At 38.1% G+C, this 18,004-nt stretch overlaps 1 protein-coding gene across 2 annotated transcripts in view; it reads right to left on the reverse strand.

Moving 5' to 3' along the window:
- NALCN (sodium leak channel, non-selective) overlaps window positions 1-18,004 on the reverse strand; it is a 298,281-nt gene that overhangs the window by 12,458 nt on the left and 267,819 nt on the right. For both annotated transcript variants that reach the window (XM_049647172.1, XM_049647173.1), the window contains 10 exons: window positions 15,573-15,693; window positions 15,389-15,487; window positions 9,671-9,764; window positions 9,056-9,162; window positions 8,772-8,846; window positions 7,616-7,735; window positions 4,050-4,118; window positions 2,964-3,112; window positions 2,025-2,118; window positions 244-376 (listed from right to left, as the gene is read on the reverse strand). In XM_049647172.1, the coding sequence (XP_049503129.1) occupies window positions 244-376; window positions 2,025-2,118; window positions 2,964-3,112; window positions 4,050-4,118; window positions 7,616-7,735; window positions 8,772-8,846; window positions 9,056-9,162; window positions 9,671-9,764; window positions 15,389-15,487; window positions 15,573-15,693 (1,061 nt within the window). The remainder of the gene's footprint in view (window positions 1-243; window positions 377-2,024; window positions 2,119-2,963; window positions 3,113-4,049; window positions 4,119-7,615; window positions 7,736-8,771; window positions 8,847-9,055; window positions 9,163-9,670; window positions 9,765-15,388; window positions 15,488-15,572; window positions 15,694-18,004) is intronic.

Here is an 18,004-nt window from a genome sequence, read left to right on the forward strand (position 1 = left end):
GAGAAGAGCTCTTTTGAAATTAATGATCATAATTAATAGGACAACTCTTGAAATTGCAATCAACTGTCATTAACATGCCTTTCAAAGGTCTTTTCAGCTTCTGGATCGAGAGGCAACAATTTATAATTAATGCCATGAAATACCCGCCCCAAGCAATCTGGGATAATTACTTGAAAATTGTACGTAATTATCTAAGTACCTGGGTTTAAAGATATTAAAACATATTCAGTGAACATCACTTACCTACAAGCAGATTTAGCATGATGTAGGCAATGATGACATAAAATGAACAGAAATACATAAGTGCCCCAGCGTAATTTCCGCAGTCTGTTGCCCAGTATGTGAATTCATCTGGAGTACAAAAGGGAGGCTGGACCTGTGGGCGATGGGGGAGAGGGAGGAGGGGTCAGAGTGAAGAATACGAATTTGTGCACATGCTATAGTTTGTGAACTATCCCTCACCATATAAAACATAATAAACTTCAAAGTTAATCTCCCAAAAGCCACGTACATTGAGTACATCATCCGTGGCAAAAATCAAAAAGAATCTTTCCTTTATTCTACACTTCTAGTCAGTCTCAGGGAATCTCAAGTTCAGTGCCATTTTAGAAGCATAATGAAAATAAACTCCCTTTCTTCCAAGACACATTCTTTCTGCCACCTGCACTAGTCCTGAATGGTAAGTAGTTCTTGTGATGGGAGCTGCAGAAAGTCAAAAAAAGCATTTAAAAAATTTCTTTGACCTAACTAATGGGTTAAGCTTTATGAAGATTTGTTATACATAGCAAATTCACATTCAAATTGTGTAAGAAGAAACCAGTAATCTTCATTCTTGGGGCACCATTATGGGACTTTACAGAAGAGCACTAGACTCAGGTTATCAAAAGTCCCCCCACCCTGTCTTTAGTGGCCCAATAAAATGCCGTCACCTCAGAGAAACCTGGCTTCTTTCAGCCAGAGAGACTAGCTCCTTCTTCCGCAGAAGAAGCAGTTGTAGCACTCTGCTTGTTGTATATTTAGAATCTATTTAATTCTGCTTCATATTATATTTGATTTGGTAAATTCTGTCCCCATTCATTCATGCATAGAGTTCTTCAGCTCCTACTATGTGCTGGATTTATACCCAATGTTGGAGACAGACAGGTAAGCAAGACATAGAGTCTGTCCCTCCTTCATGTTGCTGACGGTCTAAAGCTATACATGGGAGCCACGGACTGCATGTGGCTATTAAAATGTAAATGTATGTTAATGAACATCAAATACAGTTTGATGAAATTTAAAATTCAGTTGCTCAGGAGCACTAGTCCCATTTCAAGGGCTCAGTAACCACATATGGCTACTGCATTAGACAGAGCAGATTGCCATCATGGCAGAAATTTCTTTTGGACAGTGTTGTTCTGGAGGTTGAGAGAGAGGAAATAGAGATGGAATAATCAAGCCAGTAATTCACTATAGCTGTGATACATGCTACAAAGGAGAAACACAGAGTGCTGTAGGAACATGTCACTGCAGTCTTAGTGTGGGGCAGGATTCCTGATGGAGCCGATGCTTTAAGGGAGATGTGAACACGAGGAGGAAAAGGGAGGGTGTAGCTCAGGGCCTTGCCGTAAGCACCTTGAGCATGCCTTGGAATCAGGGAACACCGAGCTCCTAGCATATGGTCCAGTATAAGCCAGGCGCTCAGTGAATATCTGTTGAATAAATTCAATTAAAGAAGAGGAACTCCCCTGTTTGTACTTGACTGCCAAAGTGTTAAAGGTGGGAGGGAAAGAACAATGCCAACAGAATGCGTATCTGCCAGATGGAACCACAATAGCTCAAGCTGGGTTCACTGGATATTCTTCCTGCACATGGCCATATACTGCAATGTAAAAGGATGCAACTTTACGGACTAAATAGCCAGGATAGGTGTTTTGTACACAAAGTCTTGATGCTGACGAGGATAAGGCTGCTGATATACTGCACTGCAAAGAGTTTCATTTGGTTCTAAGTTGATGCACTGTTAGTGATGAAGAGAAGTTTACCATACAGTCATGCATAATCTTATTCCAGTCTTCGCCTGTGACGATTCGGAACAGTACGGTGATGGCTTTGCCAGCTGAGGAAAAGTTTGCATGCCTAATGAAGGAGGAAAAACCAGAATGTGGGTAATATAGTTGGTCATGAAGTAGTAAGGTATTACCACTAAAGCAGGTAGATTTTGGAGCAGATGTGGTTGTTAAGTCACCATGTCTGAAGGTTATATCTTCTTAATTTGTTATTCACACTTGCCCTCAAGCATAGCTGTCTAACCCAACCCTAGCATGGTGCCACCATTTTGTGGCCATGCATCTTGAGTGGCTAAGGGTTCCAATTTTGACAAGTAAAACTGATTCCTTCTTTCACATGGATTTTGCTATAAAAAGTAGAGCTGTCATGTATCAAATAAGCAATCTCTGCAACAAAACACATCTGTATATAATGTGTTGTATAATTCCTTTTTAAAAAACTATGAAGTGCTTCCCAAAATTAAAGATAATCTCTGAAAAATGCTTTTCGTATATAGTAACCATTTTGGGAATATAGTTTCCCATGTTTTGCTTTGTTAAAAAAAAAAAAAAAGAAAACCCCAAATCAGTTCAAAGTGTAATTTAAAAAAGAATATGTTGTTTTTTGGCAGTAGGTGGATAGAAATTCGCCGGGAAATTACAAGTGGTTATTCCTGTGTAGTGGTAGATTTGCAATTATGGGTTCCTGTTACATTTTGGTAATATTACGGAGACAAGGTTTCTAAATTAAATGTGTAGACTGTTTTTAATTAGAAAAATGTCATTTAAAATTTGGACATTTTGTTTTAGTTTCCAACTCATTGTTTCCCCTTCCTCCTGTCTTTGATAGACAAAAGTCATTCAGGTTTTTATTCCTGATTTCATGACTATAAAAGTTTGCTTGATAAATGAATAGGGAGAGAAATCCACACCAACCTGTTAATGTTCTCTCCATACTTCACAGTACCAAATAAAACAACTCCAGCAAAAGCATAACACAATAGCAGTAGGAACATTCCCACTATGATAAAGAAGCTTTTGTACATGCTGACGACCACCGTCAGGAGAAGCATCTTTAGTGTTACCTATATGGAGATGTGGGGAGACAGAAATGAATATTTAATTCACTCAGCCATGGGGAGCCTGGGAAGTAAGTAACAGGTAAGCAGGTGGCACGAGAGTGACCCTCATTTTAAAATTGCTTTGAATTAGTTCTTAATAAAGGGTATTAATCTAAATATTATTCAAAAAACATTAGAGAGAAATTCGACTTGTATTTCCAACTGTTCAGCCTTTTCAGCCAAATTAATAAACGCCTCTCCCTAAAATTCCTTGCTTCTATTTTCTCTACTCTTGCTCCCCGAGTCTCGATGATAAGGGCTGTATATTTTTGGCCTATTCCACCAAGTAGGCTCAGGATTCTCCCACAAACAGATGTTCACAAAAACAAACCTAACCAATGGCAAAATACTAAATATCATCAAATAGCACGTATTGAATACGTGAATATATGGAACGTATATGAAATAGTGTCAGTAGCGAAAAAGGAAATTACATTAAAAAATGAAAAATATATGTGGAATATATGCATGAACAATAGCAAAGAATATAAAGAAATCTGGGGTCATAGAATCACGAATCTTCACTAAAGATGATTTTTCTTTCCAGTAAAGTAAGCTTATTCAGATAGAAACAATAAAAATAAAGAAGTACTAAGAGCGAGCATTGGTTTTCACTTTCATGCCTGAGATGTTGTCTTTAGTTGATGACTGAGTTAATTTAGCCAATATGAAGAAGAAATAAAAGAACAGAAATGTCAGGAGATGTATCACAAGATAACTAAGCTGCCGATTCATTTTAATATTCAATATTTGCTCATTTGGACTTAGGATGACTACCAATTTGTTAACTTCCTGAAGTTAACGCCCTGAAGACCCAGATGGACAGCTGAAGTCAATCAGGCATCGCTCCTTTCTTCTGTGCATATGCAACCGTTGATAGTATCCTTTACAACGTACTCACATGCTTTCCACAGATAGAGAAAAACCGGAAAACAATCACGCAGGCACCCATCATGTAGGTATACGCGTTCTGAAATTTAAACAGAAGAGAGCCACTCGCCACGTGCACAGGAGATCTTGTTACAATTCCAGTTTTCATTTTAAGTCTTCTGTGAAGTCTACTGAGTAATTAGTTTAATAAAATGTGAAAATTCTTATAAGAAATTTATCTTTAAAAGGTGCTGAAAAGGTCACTGCCAAAACTCATGAATAAATATTAGCTATAAAATCAAATCTTAAATGAAACTTCGGTCTCTGTTTTGCTCAGCTGAATTCTGTATTTTAAAACTAAAATAAGTTTTACATAAAATAGTGACCGGCTCCTTTGAGGAGCAAGAAAAACTCAGGGTAACAGTGCAACATGAGGATGTCAAGTGAGACCAAAAATGCAGGAACCCTGGCAAAGAAGGTCTAGAGTTGGAAAAGATTGCAGGAGGTCAGCTTCCTCTTCTCAGAAGGTCTCCGGAGACTTTGGAGACCAGCCTGCCACATTCGTGTAAGCTGATTGCAGAGAATGTCTGTCCTGCCCAGAAACACATCCAGCTCATTCTTCAAGCGTGTAATCGGCAGCAAGAGATGACTGGGTGCACTTTATGACTAGGAAAGCTTCATCTCGGAAACAAAGATCCCACCAGCTAGAGCTGCAATAACAACTGTGGCATTAAACTGATGCCAAAGTGTGACTTTTCTCAAGGAGTCTCGCCTCGCCAAATGACAACTGTCACATATGGGCCCCCGGGAAGGGGGTCCGCTGAATATCCTTGAGGTACAAGGAAATGAATGTGTCTGCATAGAAATAGCTTAGATGGGAACAAATACTGCATCTCCCTTCACAACAGGCCACAGAGAGTGCAAAGTAGAGTGGAGGATGAGTGTTTTTCCAGGACGGAAGCTTCTTGGGAAAGAACAAAAGCAGTCGGGCAGAATAGGCAAGTTAGTCTTTCCCGTGTGAGATGTCCTCTCTGGGACATCTAGGATTAGGAAGCCTGCCCTACTCTTCTTTTGGACCAAGTAGTTTTTGGCTATATTTGTCTAGGGAAAGCTAAAAACATGGACCTTTCTTCCCCTTTCTATGTTAGTTCCAGATTTGCTATAGAGGCTTTCTCACTTCGCATTCTGGAAGTGACAGCACCCCCATCCTTCACCTGGTCCTGAGAAGTCCCGTCCAGACCTTGTGCCATGTGCCCCTTGCTCCTTCTACTCCAGGCACACTATTTCCCTCCCGTAGCATTCCATTACAGGGACAGCCACCAACATACCCTCATCCTACAGGCTGAACCCAATCGTCACTTCTGCAGGGACACTTTCCAGAACCTCTCTGACGCAGCCACCTCCCACTCGTTTGTGTCATTGCAGGAATACGTGTCTCTCCTCCATCTGCCTCACTATGGCTGCAACTCTCATTGACTTGGGAGCGTTCCATGAATGTCTACTTGTCCCAAACCACACCTGCCCTCCCAGCCTCTTGGATCATGATGAAACATTCTGGCGTAAAACTTTGAAACGAAACAAACAAAACAAAACACAAACTTTCCAGGCTGTGATGTCCATGAGAGCAATGACTGCCTTTGTTTTGATCTGTGCATTCTTCTCAATCTCCAGCACGGTGACTTTACACATCTTTAGTGCTCAAAACCACTCATTATTTGAGGAAATGGATCAGGGTGACTGAGAGCCCACCTAGGCTTGGCACAGCCCCTGATGCTGACGGTGACAGTTGTTTTAAGAAGGACACTCAATACCTATCTGCCTGAGCACGGAAATTTCATACTAAAGCACACCCTTTGTGAGGTACAAATGGGTTCTCTGTTTGATGGAACTTTTCTGGCATGACTCTAACACCGGGGAGGATGGAAGAACAGATAGAAGAGAGCAGGAAAATGAGATAATATTAATTTTGGCTGGCGTTGAGGAAGAGTAACAAAAAAGAGAAGGTATTGATAATGTGTTGGGGTGTTGTACTTTTTACAGTTAGAAAAATTTCACATGTTACGGGTGCCTGGGTGGCTCAGTTGGTTAAGTGTCCGACTTCGGCTCAGGTCATGATCTCATGGTTTGGGAGTTGGAGCCCTGCATTGGGTTCTGTGCTGACAGCTCAGAGCTTGGAGCCTGCTTCGGATTCTGTGTCTCCTTCTCTCTCCACCCTCCCCCCTTGCACTACGTCTCTCTCTCTTAAAAATAAACATTAAAAAAAAAAAAAGAAAAATTTCACATGCTTTATCTTTATAATGCCCATGTAGAATGGATAGATTATGAAGTTATATCCCCAAGTTCAGAGCAGGGAGCAAAAGATCACTGAAGACAAATAACTTGATCAAGCCTGGAAAATGGTGGAGCCCAGAGTAGGGGCTTCTAGAACTCCACTGTCCAGTATGGTAGCCACCAGCTACATGTGGTTACCGAACACTTGAAATGTAGTGAGTCTAGATTAGGATGTGCTGTAAATATAAAATACACATTCAGTCAAAGATTTAGTACCAAAAAAAAAAACGGATGTAACCTGTTTTCTTAATGATTTTTATATTGCTGACATATTGAAATGATAGTACGTTAGATATGGTAGCTTAAAATACATTATTAAATTCATGCCATCTGTTCCTTTAAAAAAAGTTTATTTATTTATATTGAGAGAGAGAGAGAGAGAGAGAGCCCATGCAAGTGGTGGAGGGGCAGATAGAGAGGGAGAGAGAATCCTAAGCAGGCTCCCCACTCTCAGCACAGAGCCCAATGCAGGGCTTCATCCCATGAACAGTTGAGATCATGTCCTGAGCCAAAATCAAGGGTTGGGCGCTCAACTGACTGAACCTCCCAGGCGCCACAACATCTGTTCCTTTTTAATTTTTTTAATGTGGCTCCTAGGCAATTTGAAATTACATCCGTGGTCACATTTTATTCCTACTGGACAACACGGCTCTAGATCTCAATCAGACATACCCACGGGTGTAGGTTTTGAGCTGGACCTCAGACTAAATGGAAGTTGGAGAGGCTCAAGGCATTTTAGGCAAGCTGGCGAGAACTCAGGTATAAACACAAAGAACGATATGCTTTAGAGAAAAGGCTGCCGGATATTTAGTAGAAAATAAGGCTTCTAAAGTGCCTGAGAATCCCACTGTGAAATACTGATTATAGTGTAGTCGCATTGATGCTACATTTCAATTCAAAAGACTGGGTTTGAGTTTTCTGATACCAGCTTGCATGTGAATTTAGGCAGGTCTCGTAATCTCTGTTTCCATTTTTTTTTCTCTCTCTTATTTTCATCCTTTGGGAAAATGAGAGTTAAACCAGACATTTTCAAGTTTCTCCTTCTGATTTGCACACTCTAGGACTCTGAGGGGCCAGATTTTGTTTGTGTGAAGAGTGTAGGGGAATGTACATGCAAGCATGTCTCAGGGCCTATCACGGTCAAAGCTGGATGTAGAAGGTTAATCAGACACCTGAGGGTAGGCTGACACAGAGGGAAATGAGACTGGAAACAGGGTTACCTGAACTGAAGTTATTAGCTAAAATAAACTTTTATTACATGCATACCAGGAGGGCAAAGTGAAGTACCACCCAGACCACGCCAAGCGATGTCACCAGCAGGTCGTATCGGTTTCTTCTGCTTTGCCAGAAGCCGGCAGGCGACATTGCTATGATCTTCATTGTAACCTGGGGGAAAATAATGTAGACAGTAAATAGAGGCTGAGTGTTCAACATATATTGAAATGTGTTAACTTGAGGCACATAATTTTACATCATTTTAAATTAATGTAAAATTTTCTTTAATGTTTATTTATTTTTGAGAGAGAAAAAGAGAGAGAGAGGGGGAAAGAGAGAGGGAACAAGAACAGGGGAGGGGCAGACAGACAGAGAGAGAGAGGGAGAGAGGGGAGAGCTGTCAGCGCAAAGCCTGACATGGGGCTTGAACTCATGAACCATGAGATCATGACCTGAGCTGAAATCAAGAGTCTGATGCTCAACTGACTAAGCCACCCAGGCACCCCATTGAGGCACACATTTTTAGAGGATGTAGAAACCAAAGAGAGAATGTATTACTAAGAGATGATAGATGATAGGATAAATAGATAGATAGAGATACAGATATAGATTGATCCACTATCTAAATTTTAAAGTAGGATAGGTTACAAATCTGTATCTCCATGCTCTTTTCTCCTTATTTTATGACTAGTTCTGAGAGCAAGACATTTTTCTTCCTCAAGTAAAAGACCATAGATTTTGGGAAACATCAACCAGTACAGGGTGAAATAAGAATCTGCTTGTATTTCAAAGAAGATTGTGCTGGAAAGTGATATTATGTGGACTATATATTAAAATAATCTTGTCTGGGCCAATTCCCTTCGCCACCACATTGCAATTTGAGTCCCTGAATTACAGTGGTTTGTGCAGTTCGCTACAAATATTTGAACTCACATAACCAGACAGGCCAACATTCAGATACAACAATCAACAGCAGTTAGCAATTCCTGTGGTTAGAAAAATCTGAAATATAAAGTGAAATCTTTGTTCAAGTTAAGCACAACAGCCTAAAAAGGAAAATATCCTAAGAGCACGCTACCCCTCTCCCCAAAAAAGACTTCAAAAGCAATGGAACACAGAGCTGAAAGTCAGTGCTATCAAAGGAGGGCACTGTTTTACTTTACAATGTGCACCACGGCCCCCAGAGCCAGATGGCTCATTACCGTACCTCTAGAACAAAGATGAAGGTGAAAACAACTGACATTGTTGCCAAAGGAACGGTCACTGGGTCCTCTACATCCCACTGTAAGAGAAACAGCATCCAGGTCTTTGTCCATATCCATCAGAGACATAAAGACCTTCCCCTCTTTTTCTCATTTGAACATGACTATGAATTTTAATTTTTTATACTAAAGAACGTAGACTGTGAACGGATATGGCCCCTTGCAATAATCTTGGATGCACCAATGAACGAAAAAGTCCTTCTCAGAGCTTCACTGTGAAATAAAGTACCTTGACGGACAGCAGCACTGACTGGGCCAGGACAAGCAATGCAATTGTCCTCTTAAAGAATGGATGCTGGGTAATGTCATACATCTTAGCTCTAAAACCATCATTATCTGCAAAAGAAAGGTTGAGGCAAGGGCATTTCAGACATAGGTCACATTTACTTTCTTGTCTTTCATTTCCTTTAATGCTCATTTTAAAACTCATTACCTTTTTCCCCCTATAGTTCAATCTATTGTGTAGTGTTTTGCAGGAATGGCTGGTTCTGAATATTTAAGACGACGGTGCATGACGCCGTCTGTATTGGAAGGAGAACCGCATCATTCAATTTCTGTCAGTTTAATACATTTCACTCATATGTTTAAGAGAGAAGCACAAATATATTTTATTTAAAAATTCATTTTTTCATTAGGGCTTATCCTGAGAGCACTGAAGCACAGCCTTTGGGTGGTTGATTTTAATAGCCTATGGAGAGATCTGTAGTTTGGAGCCTGTTTCTATATTAACTTATGCACAACCGCCTAGTGGCCTCACGATTATTATTTTAATTGAAATCTTAGACTCCTGGGGAATCACGAACACTGGTGCCCAACATGAATAAAATCAGAGCATCTTTGATACCCGGGCGAGGTGGGAGATGAAGAGGCTGTGCTATCTTCAGTCGGCTCTTCAGATCTTCCCATCTTCTCTGATCTACAGTCAGCAGAGCTGTCCCCTTAATAAACAAAGGAAAGCAGAAAAAGGCCTTATGTCGTCTACTCCACACCAAGGTCATTGCAAATGGGGTGGTGGTGATACCAACAGGACTAATTTGGGAGTATATGATAAAGATATTCTTCAAATACTATGGTGGTTCGATAGACATGGTCACAATTCTCAAATTTGGTCTTTAGAGGGGTCCCAAAAAGGGTGGCCACAAGCCTCAGAGAAGATCCAGCAGCCTTCAACTGGTATCTTCGAACATGTATAATATTCAGGTTTGGGAACATCTAAAGAAGGTTCCCTACACAATCAAATTTTCAAAAAGGGATACCCACTCTAATAGTGGTTAGTTTCCCTTCATTTTGTGGGGAAGGCTGCAGTAAAATTGTAGCTTGTCAATCTGATTGTGTCTTTAAAAAAATCATTCTGCTATACACTGTCGCAAAACTTTTTATTTATTTTGAGAGAGACAGAAGGTGAGTGAGGGAGGGGAAGAGACAGAGTGGGAGAGAGACAATCCCAAGCAGGTGCCACGTTGTCAGCACAGAGCCCAACACGGGGCTTAATCTCACAAATTGTGAGATCATGACCTGAGCGGAGATCAAGAACCAGACACTCAACTGACTAGGCCACCCAGGTGCCTCAACTGCAAAACTATTTTTAAGCAGTATGAAATCACAGAATTTGAATCTTTAAGAATTAATGCTGTGACAAATGGCTGAGTGAGATCAGATATTCTTTACCATATATATATGAGTACTTTATTAAAATGCATATAAATATATTACATGATACTTCATGTATTTATACATGAAATTATTTGTATATGGATAATGTATACAGATTATACATTATTTATACACTAATTTATAAAGGCAGAAATTTATACATTATTTATACACTAATTTATAAAGGCAGAAATATAGTTTAAGAAACTGAACCCCCACCCCACTCCCATTCTTCCCTTCTTTCTACAGAGCTGAAGACTGTCCTTTAAGGATGTGTCCTCCCCACTGCTTTCAGACTTTTGCTGTTTGTGTATATATCAATACATAAGAACATATTTGTTTTGAATTTTAAAAATTTATATAAATGGGATTCAATATGGGTTTCTTAATGCAGTTTGTTTTTATCTTCATTGAACACTATGTCTTGCATACCACTAGACACCAGATCTAATTGGTTTAACTGCTCATAGAGTATCCCACTGTACAAATATATCAGAAGTTATTTGCTTTAGGTTTATGTAGTATAAAAATGCTGCAATAAGTACATGTCTACAGTCTCATGGTGAATACCTACGAGATTTCCTTAATAGCAAATCTCTAGGAGAGGAATTGCTGGGGTTTAGGAATTTACACATCTTTATGTTTACCAGATATTGTGAAGTTGCTGTCCAAAGAGAAACAACCAAGAAAATTCGCTGCTAGCCATCTCCAAGTGTTCCAATGTCCTAATATTCTTGCCAGTACTTGATATTGTTAGATATTTTAATTTGGCCATGATGGGTGGGAAATGTGTCCACTTTAGTTTTAATATCAATGAGATGAAATGTTTTTTATATGAGTAAATAGGGGTGATGATTCTTGTATCTTCCTATGTGAATTGCCTGTTCATATTCTTTGCTCATTTTTGTATTTGGATATTTACTTTTAGAGGTTTTATAGAAATTCTTAATATATTCTGGATATTAATCTTCTGTCAGTTATGTGAATTGTAAATATTTTCTCTTAGTCTTAGCTTGCTTTCTAAAAAAATTTTTTTTTGCCTTATCAAGTTTCTTATGTCTCAGAAACTTTTTATTTTAATGTAATCTAATCTGTAAATTTCTCTCTTTATGAATTCCACTTTATGGTTACAGTCAAGAAATCCACAACTCCTCCAGGGTCAAAAATAAATTCTACAAGGTTGAAAATGGCTTTTCACAGCTAGGTCTTTCATCCTTCTGGAATTCATTTCTGAGTATGCTATGAGGTAGAAATCTCTGTTTAATTTCTTATATCTAGACAATGACCCCAGCACCTCTTATTGATGGTCTCACCCTCTCCACTGATTTGTCGTGCTACTTCTCCTTTATATATACCTGGTCCTCCTGGGGCTTTTAGCTCTGTTCTAAATCTAACTTTCTATCTCTGTAACATTACCCATCCTGTTTGACTCACCATAGCTTGTTTACTTTCCTTTTCCATACTTTTGTTCATGCTTAGCCTTGAGAGAGGTTTGTCAATTTAATTTTTTTTAAAGAATAAGCTTTTGTCATTCTTGAATCTTTTATAATATCTTTGTTTTCTATATCATTAATTTCTGTCCTTATCTTTTTTACTTTCTTCCATTTTACTTTGTTGATCTTATTATAATTTATTGATTTGGACATCTGACATATTACTAATTAACCTCTGAATTTTCTTGAACATACACTTAAAGTTATAAATTCCTCTAATTGATTTATCTATATCTTGTGAGCTTTTATATGTGATTTTTATAAATGATTTATCTAAATGTCTTATGAGTTTCTATTCTAATTTCTTCTGTTACTCATAAATTATTTAGAATGTTGTCTTAATATTTCCAACATCTGAGGAATCTTTTGTTATCTTTTTTTATTATTGTAGAGAATATGTTCTGTACATTACCAATTTTTTGGTAACTATTTTTTATGACCTTGCGGACAGTACATTTTATACTTGAAAATTGCTGGACTCTGGGTTATTCATATGTCCAGTAGATCAAATGTTTGTATTGTGCCAAATCTCATATTTTCTTTTTTTTTTTCTGATTTATGAGTTTCTTAGGGATATATGTTAATATCTTTCACTATGATTTTGGACTTGCTGGCTTTTTAAAATAATTTGGTTAATTTTCGCTTCATACATTTTAGGGTTCAGGAGTTCTATACTTTGCTGGTAATTCATTTCTTCTGCAATTATCTAATTACACTGTTTATTCCTAATAATGATATTTGTTTTAAACTAATTTTTCTGATATTGATATTGCTAAGCCATTTTTCTTACTATCTGCAAACAAATATTTTGGGTTCTCTGGGTGCTAGAGATATTCATATTATTTATTTATTATACAAAACAAAATATTTTAGAAAGTTGAACTCTGAAATGAGCCAAAAGAATAATAAGCACGGTGGTATCATCTGATCATTAATATCAGAAAACCTCTGGAAGTTTATTATTGTGACATTAAGTTTATTAATCAAACTGTTATCTCATAATTGAGAAATTAAATATATATGTATTACTAGTATAAACTTTGAACTTTTTTAAACAAAGTTCCATTTTCCAGGGAAGACATAAATTTGCATAATGCAGAATTGTGCAAATGTTGCCCCCAAAGCTTGCCTTATCTCCCATATCTTTATATTTCCCTATTGCCTATATATTTGGAAATCTATTTACTTATCTTTGGGTTTGACCATTAGAATGTGAGCTCCATGAGGGCAGAAATCTTTATGTGTTTAGTATTTAGTTTGTGTGTTTAGTTTTTATGTTCCCAGGTCTGGCCCCAGTTAAGTTCTCAAAGAAATCTGTTGAATGACTAAATAATAAATCAATAAATGCTGTTATACAGCAGCTCATGTGCTACCATCTGAAAAGCTTACTGGGAAAAAAAATCCCTCCTAAATGGTTCATATAACTCATAAATTTACATTATCAATTAAATAATCAAGTTTGTCATGTTTTCTTCTACTTTTCCTCTTTCTGTAAGCACCCAGCACCCACTTGCTCTTAAGTCTGTGTTCCCCTTCTCAAGGCCAAGATGCTTCTTTCTTCCCTCAGCACATTAATACAACCAGTACTGTGAGTAGACCTCCTGATACTCATCTTACTTCAGCCAGGCCTCCAAACTCAAGAGCTGCAATTGATTATATATTTGTTTCTGGTTGCTGAACATTTTATGTTGCTGCATTTATGTCGCTGATTTGTGAGCTGCCATAGGACCTGATTCTCCTGAAATCAGGTGTCTGCTCAGAGGACCTATCATGGTGTTTTGAGCAAGCAGGGCCTAAGCTCTCTACTTGGCTGACTGGCTTCTGCTCTTGTTCAGGAATCTCCGTTGTCTGCTCCAGTGCCAAGGCTCAATGGCATCAGAAGAGACCCATCTTCCTCCTTCTGCTTGGTATCAAATTGAACACACTTTAGGGCTTAGAGACACTCATTTATGAATGTGTTATAGTAAAATAGGGGGCTGGGCAATATGATCTCTCTCTATCCTTTCTTATTCTAAAATCCCATGTTTCTGTGGGTTGGAGTAGTGTTGGGGCCCAAAGTGGAGATTTTTAAGCCACACCCTTTGAAAGCCCACACCAAATAACATCCTCATTAGGCACACATCAATGGTGGCCATCAACTGGGTAGCTGGAACCACACATGCAGAGCCCGGGGAGTGGGGGTGTGTGTGAATGATACAGTCCCATGTGCAGTTGCCCTAGCCAGTGGGCTCGGATGTGCTTGCATGCAATCCTGTCTTGGTCATGAATCACAGGAGCGTCATATCTAGCTTTAATTCAGTGCGGAGTGACATTTTTATATTCTAAGAAGAATTTCAGACTCTGCAGAGTGGGCACCACTTCTGAATTGTGACCCCATTTTCTACACCTTAAAAGCCTCAGACAAGTCATGTCACCTCCGTAAACTCTGTGTTTTCTTCCACTGTGCATTTCAGAGTTGTGAGAACTGAAAATGGCATATGTAAACCTTAGTATGTGGTAAGTGCTCAAAAGCTGTATCCACCAGGGTACCTGGGTTAAGTGTCTGACTTTGGCTCAGGTCATGATCTCACGGTTCGTGAGTTTGAGCCCACCATCAAGCTCTGTGCTGACAGTTCGGAGCCTGGAGCCTGCTTTGGATTCTGTGTCTCCCTCTCTCTCTGCCCCTTCCCCCACTTGCATTCTGTCTCTCTCTCTCAAAAATAAAAAAAACATAAAAAAATTTTTAAAAAGCTGTATGCACTTCAATTATGATTCCAGAAGACAGATCCTTACATACTAGAGTGCACATCAGCCATGGCCAGAAGAACGACATAGAATGTTCTCTCCCAAACTCACTCTTTGACAGGAAACCACACTTGCTGTTTTCCCATTCGGGAGCTCTTATAGTGATTGTTAGAGTTGTTCTGAACTCAGCATGCTTCCTGAGTCCATAAAGTATGTAAAGTTTTTATATGAAATTAGAAAATCTTCTTTTTATTCAATGAATTAGGATTTAACATTTCTACTGCACCCTAGCCCCATCAAAATTGTGAGTTCACCTATAGCGTTACAAAGAAGCATCCAATTTACATTGTGTGAAAGTAATATTACCTGCAATCAGTGCACAGTTAGTTCAGCTATTGTATTTTAATAACTTGCTGCACATCCTTTCAATTTGAACAATAGGAGATGTGCCTTTCAGTTGTCAGCGAATTAATGACACCATCACCAAAAGGGGAAATTTAGCGAGAGAACTGTGCTCTTAAATAATGTGCCTGAAAGGCAGCGATGAGGTAGCTTGTAAAATAGTTATAGAGATTATTTACACCAGTCACATTATGGTTTAATGCGACTTCATGCCGTGTGAGAAAAAGAGAGCTCAAAGCAAGTGGCTAGAAAAGAATAAACCCTGCGGTATTCAAACCAAGAATTCTTACCTTGTTTTCATTGAAATTAGCAATAACTACTCCAACAAAAAGGGTCAGTCCAATCATGCAACCCAGGAATACAAACACATGAATGTAGATCCCGTGCATCTGTATAAATGAAAAATACGGTTATTCATCAAAGCAAATGAGAGCAGCTGTTGACACATTCAAAGGATTCCGTGTGCTTGCTTACCGGCCCCACACGATGAATAATAACATCCCTCACTTCCACCCAGCCTTTCAGGGACAGAACTTCAAACAATGCCAGCATGGCATTTCCCACATTGTCAAAATTAAAATTCCGAGGATTTGCCCTGCAAGTCAGAAAGAAGAATGTTCTGTGAAATTCCGATGAGAAGCACCCTAAGGCAAATATCTGTAGTTCTTTCCAATCTTGGGTGCGGGGTGTACTTAGCATTTGGAAGGCGGGCTAGATGGCATTCATTTGCTAAATCAGAAAAGTGCATGAGTATGTTATTATTTCTTAAAATTTAATTAATTATTAGGTAATCATGGGTGTTCTTAACGAACAACAAAACACAACAATTCAAGTTATGGCTCTAGAGGTTCCTTGATGTTTCTGGCTTGTCCTGATTATATGGAGGGCTGGAAGTATGCTTTCTGGTTATAAACTGCATAGCATATTCTCACAAAGGGGCACTGGAGTTTGGATATGAATTTTGCAATAGTTTTAAAATTGAAAACTTCTCTAAAGGATAAATTACAATTCCTGATGTTAATATAGCAAGTATAAAAAGAGTAGAATCTAGCCACTTTCTTTAATTCTGTGACATCATGGGAACATCACTTTGTAAAGTAGTGATGCATTTGGAAGTCCCTGAGAGGCCAGAGGTGTTTGCTGGTAGTCTACATGTTTCCAGATCATTCTCTCCCAGTTGGATTTTTTTTTCTCTCACTAACTCTGGGTGTTCTCAACAGAGACTTCTTGTAGACCCCAACATTGCAGTATGCTGTCTACATCCACACTTGATTGCTGGTATTTAAAACACTTTGGCTCCACTATTATTTTTTGTTTGTTTTTGTTTTTGTTTGTTTTTTTTTTTTTGAGGAGGCATATTGCATTTCTTGTTTTTTACTAACGTGTATTTACTTTTTTCTTCCCACTAAAGAAAGTGATCTTTTTTTTTAAATATATTACATCTCCCTTAGTCATTATGGGTCTTGTCTAACATTTTTCTTGTCCATAGAAGATTTCACTGTTTTCCTTTTTCCTCTTATTAGACTATTTAAAATAATTACGAGACCTAGACAACTACACACTGCAAAGTCATGACTATCACTGTATTTCCTGAGTTTGATGGAGAATTGGTCCCAGGACTACTAAAAAAAGTGGGCCTATAGAAGCATGGCCAAATTATATTTTGATCATTTTTTTTCCTATTAGCTCATTTATCAAAATTTAACCTTCACAGAAGGTGATACTCTGGAGAAAATCTGGGTTAGTATTTTTCTACACCTTTTTTTTTTTTTTTAAAGTAGGCTTCGTGTACAGCACAGAGCCCAATGCGGGACTTGAACTCATGACCCTGAGATGAAGACCTGAGCTGAGATCAAGAGTCACCCACTTAACCAACTGAGCCACCCAGGTGCCCCTCTACCACTATATATATATATATATATATATATATATATATATAATTTTAACATCATAGAAACAATCATGCAATACACCTTTATAAGTTTTCTTTTTTAAAGCATTAAATAGATGGGGATCTAATAAGAAACCATACAAGTAAACTGACTTGCTCCTAAGGTTTAAGGATGATTGGTAGAAATGTTTTCCACATGGTGCAAAAGCCCCACTCAGAAATTCCTATTTTGGGATTCTGATTTATATTTTTTACATATGAAAGTATAAGCATATTCTCTTGGATTTTTCCACCATTTCTTCCTTTGGGGTTTCAATTAAATTTAATATATTTTACAGCAGACAGAAGCTGTAAGGATTCTGCAGATGCCACAGTTTTCTTGAATAAGGATTTTTTTTAAGCTAAGCAGGCCAGCTCTCGGATCCGATGTTGAACTTTCTTACCCATCGATTTTCTTTATGTAAAAGTGCTTTTTTAGCTGAATATGCAGCATCCCAAAGTACTTTCATGTTCCACATCCTTTAGAAGTTAGAATATGTTAAAAATACACTTTTAGGCTAAACCAAGAAAAATAAAATGGAGAATCATAGACTTAAATAGTTGGAAGAGTACATCACATTAAAAAAATAAGTATCAGTTTTAATCATCTAAGATGTTCATGTTATGTTCATGCTACTAAAATTGGAAAGTTTTAAACTTTACCTATAACTACAGAGGACTTCAATAAATTCCAAGCCTAATCCATTGTTGTAATTGTCCTGTCACCCTTCCTTGATCTGGAAGCCTGTATATAATATATAATCATATATATATAATATAATATATAATAATATATGTATATAATGTTGTATATAATCTTTTCCAGTTAATTAAAAAATTTTTTAAATATCATAATCTTGTCCATCCAATTGAGAAAACTAAGACATTGGTTCTAACCTTAGAGTTTTGTTAATCTTCTACCTCCCCGTGAAAAGCGCCCCAAGGCCCCAAGATTGCGATAAAGAGGGTTGCTCCT

This window comes from Panthera uncia (genome assembly GCF_023721935.1).
Source record: "Panthera uncia isolate 11264 chromosome A1 unlocalized genomic scaffold, Puncia_PCG_1.0 HiC_scaffold_16, whole genome shotgun sequence".
Lineage (NCBI taxonomy): Eukaryota > Metazoa > Chordata > Mammalia > Carnivora > Felidae > Panthera > Panthera uncia.